Source organism: Mizuhopecten yessoensis, unplaced genomic scaffold (genome assembly GCF_002113885.1).
Source record: "Mizuhopecten yessoensis strain PY_sf001 unplaced genomic scaffold, ASM211388v2 scaffold6135_1, whole genome shotgun sequence".
NCBI classification, from domain to species: domain Eukaryota; kingdom Metazoa; phylum Mollusca; class Bivalvia; order Pectinida; family Pectinidae; genus Mizuhopecten; species Mizuhopecten yessoensis.
Window position 1 is genome coordinate 2,013,855 of NW_018406397.1, and position 3,480 is coordinate 2,017,334.

Genomic DNA, 3,480 nt, shown 5'->3' on the forward strand with positions numbered 1-3,480 from the left:
ACTATTACAACAAACATACACTTCGATATTTTGTCTCGCTGCGTCAGTGAACGTACAGACAAACATATTGCCTTCTTACAACTTTACATCTTTGTAAACACCGTAACACCTACGACAAACTCAAAATGTCTGTAAGTCAACCTCGCCAGAACTTCAATGCCGAGAGCGAAGCTGGAATCAACCGCCAGATCAACCTGGAGCTTTACGCCTGCTATGCCTACCAGTCCATGGTAAGTAGACTATACATGTCAGAATATATGATAGAATTGTTAAGTAGCTAATCCTACAATTTATTTACGATTTATCACGTTTAGGCATTGAGCAATGATTCTATAATGAATACTGAATAGATCAAATAATGATTTATTCAGCATGCTCCGATATAATCAATGTAGGATGTCATATGTATATTTTCATTTATGATAAATAACTTCAAGTTTTAAGTTTTAATTACTTATTTCTAAAAATAAATTAGTGCATTTCTATAAACCATCCCCTCATTCACAGTCCTACTACTTCGACCGTGACGACGTCGCCCTGCCAGGGTTCGCCAAGTACTTCAAGAAGGCCTCAGATGAGGAGCGTGAACATGCCGAGAAGTTCATGAAGTACCAGAACAAAAGGGGAGGAAGAATTGTCCTTCAAGATGTCAAGGTCAGCACGTGTTACATTAAAGAATAGTAATAATTGTATCAATTAAATCTTATTATTTTTTGTTTTTAATCTGAGCGTTAAATTATTCATTACCACATGCAGGGTAAATGCGTGTAATGTCTTATCTCCTTCCACTCGATTACGTGTAATACTATTGATTTTATACCACACATACCTACTTACAGTAGCAGGGTTTTCTGTAACTGTCCATGAGGACTGGACATGTGTTACGTTCTGTGTACATACTTATGCACGTGATATTCAAATGTTTGATATCGCAGGTCAACACTACGTAAACAGACTGCAAAATGTGTTAATCGAAGATATCCTATGTAATTAGATTCTCCTGCTTTTTATTTCTCACTTGGATTTTAAAACTCTTAGTAGATTAAATACAGTTAAGTATACAATATCATATTTCTGAATATTATTGTCGTGAGATTCAGGGTGGGGTCCTTGATTTGATAGCTTTACAAAGGAAAGTACGTATATGACTTTACTACCTGAAGATTGATTGCTTTAGAAGAAAAAATAGCATAACATTTTCACTTGTCAGTGATCACTTTATATGTAGTATTCAATGAAACACAACATTCAATTTGTCCTTTTCAGTGTTAAGTCATGCCAACAATAAAATCTATAATATTTCAAATTGTATTCAGAAAGCAGACAGAGATGAGTGGGGAACTGGACTGGACGCCATGCAGGCGGCCTTGACCTTGGAGAAGCAAGTGAACCAGTCTCTACTTGACCTTCACGACGTTGGAGATAAACACGGAGACAAACAGGTATGTATTTATACTTGGGTGCTAAACCCGTACTGATTAGTAAGCAAAACAATATTGATTTGTAAGCTAAAAACAGTGTATAATCTTTTAAGCATAAAAAAAACCAATATTAATATGTTGGCACAAAAACAATATTGACTTGTAAGCATAAAACTATTGATTAATAAGCATAAAAAGGTATTAATTCGTTATCGAAACAGTATAGATATGTAAGCATTCCATGATAAATCTGCCTACCTGTTAATGTAATTCTCTGTTTTATCAAAGCTTTTCTAAATCTTTGTCTCACCACTTTACATTTTGCGACAACCTATGGTTAGACAACTCGCTATATGTTTACCTGAATCTCAAAGGATTCAATTTATATGTAACGTTTACGTGATATCAAAAGAATGCATACAATTATGAATTAAAAATTATAAATGACAAAAATTAATGTTGTCCCATTTTCCAGTTCATGGACTTCCTGGAGAGCGAGTACCTGGAGGAACAGGTGGACGCTATCAAGGAAATCTCAGACCACATCACCAACCTGAAGCGCGTTGGTTCCGGCCTTGGCGAGTACTTGTACGACAAAGAGTCCCTGGAGTAAACCCTGGATACAACCAAGATAAATACCGGACATCTATTGACAAGTGTCAACAACGTGTTAACAGCAACAGTATAATAACAATACAGCAGTATGTGTTGGTTAAAAGAAACAATTTACAACTTCATTTGGTGAACAAATAAAAGAATTATGTTTTGGTTAAAAGAAACAATTTACAACTTCATTTGGTGAAAAAATAAAAGAAGATACCAGGGTAATAAAAAATGTGAAACACAATAAAAAAAATGCAAGATACTATCATTGCTTATTGTCTTACTTTAGTTACCAGACTTAATGATTGTAAGATGCCATTGCATTTTATCAAAGTCTTTTCTAATAGATGCATAATATCATGGTAATCACATCACAATACTGTGGCCATTCTCGCTGGGTGTCACATTCGAAATTTCCTCCACCGTAGGTTTTGTTGTAATTGGTGTTCATTGTGAACAACACCTTCCTATTCAGGGGGAAATCACTGGCAAATACTGGTAACAGTGCGTATTTATTGTCAAAGTTTTCGTGAAATATGTTCACGTGCACAGTTCTTTGTGTCATAGCCCTAGTTTCATCTGGCCCTGACACCAGACTTAGACATTTTGACAGACTATGTAAGTCTGGACTGACATATTACCTGCTATGTAGACTTTACAGTGTCTCCAACTATCATTGTTATTGATTAGGGTACAATGTACATAAAAAATGTCTGATATATCTAGAAAGAGTGATGGTAGATTTAGAACGATTGGTGATCTTAGAGAAATTATATATCATGGAGGCTCAATCATACGTTCAGTTCTCTTCATAGTACCAACTAATTATTCGGGAGAGAACAAAATATGTAAAGAAAATTTGTATCCGTCAACTTTTAATTTAATACGTTAAATGGCGTTAAACAATATGTATATGACCATTTCAGTAAGTGAGTGTGAGATAAACGGTTAAACAAAGACAAAACAGCATAGTGTTAACTTTATTTCTGTCTTAGTAACACAGTTACATTTCAATTACTTCAATTATTTGTTTAGAAACAGAATCCAGACACAAGCCAATGAAGCTTATGATAATCTATGTTCTATATAGATGATGCTAGATAGATGGACAGCACATGATATATATTGAAAACATCAATTAGTGAAAGATTGCAATTGTGACTCACTAAAGCAGTCCACTGATGGGAGCCAACAATGAAACTAACTAGCACAAAGGAGTAAAGTATGAAGGTTGGCAACGAAACTAATAAATACTAGAAATGTTAAAGATAAACGTTCACTATATACAGAATACAGGTTTGCGCAACATCTTTTAAACTCCTTCAGAAGCAGGAAATAAAGTTTACTCGATAACTACCATTTATAAGATGTATCGTGTCTTTTCTACGGTCGCCCACAAGAACCTGTTAAAATGAATCGATTGCTCATATCATTGTGCATTATGGTATACTTTTCT

General features: G+C 34.7%; 1 protein-coding gene across 1 annotated transcript; it reads left to right on the forward strand.

The window, feature by feature from the left end:
- Nucleotides 1-2,269, forward strand: LOC110451578 (soma ferritin-like). Its single transcript, XM_021499679.1, has 4 exons — nt 1-230; nt 508-654; nt 1,317-1,442; nt 1,897-2,269. The coding sequence occupies exons 1-4, from the start codon at nt 126-128 to the stop codon at nt 2,032-2,034; spliced, it is 516 nt and encodes a 171-aa protein (XP_021355354.1). The 5' UTR covers nt 1-125; the 3' UTR covers nt 2,035-2,269.
- The last annotated feature ends 1,211 nt before the right edge of the window (nt 2,270-3,480 follow it).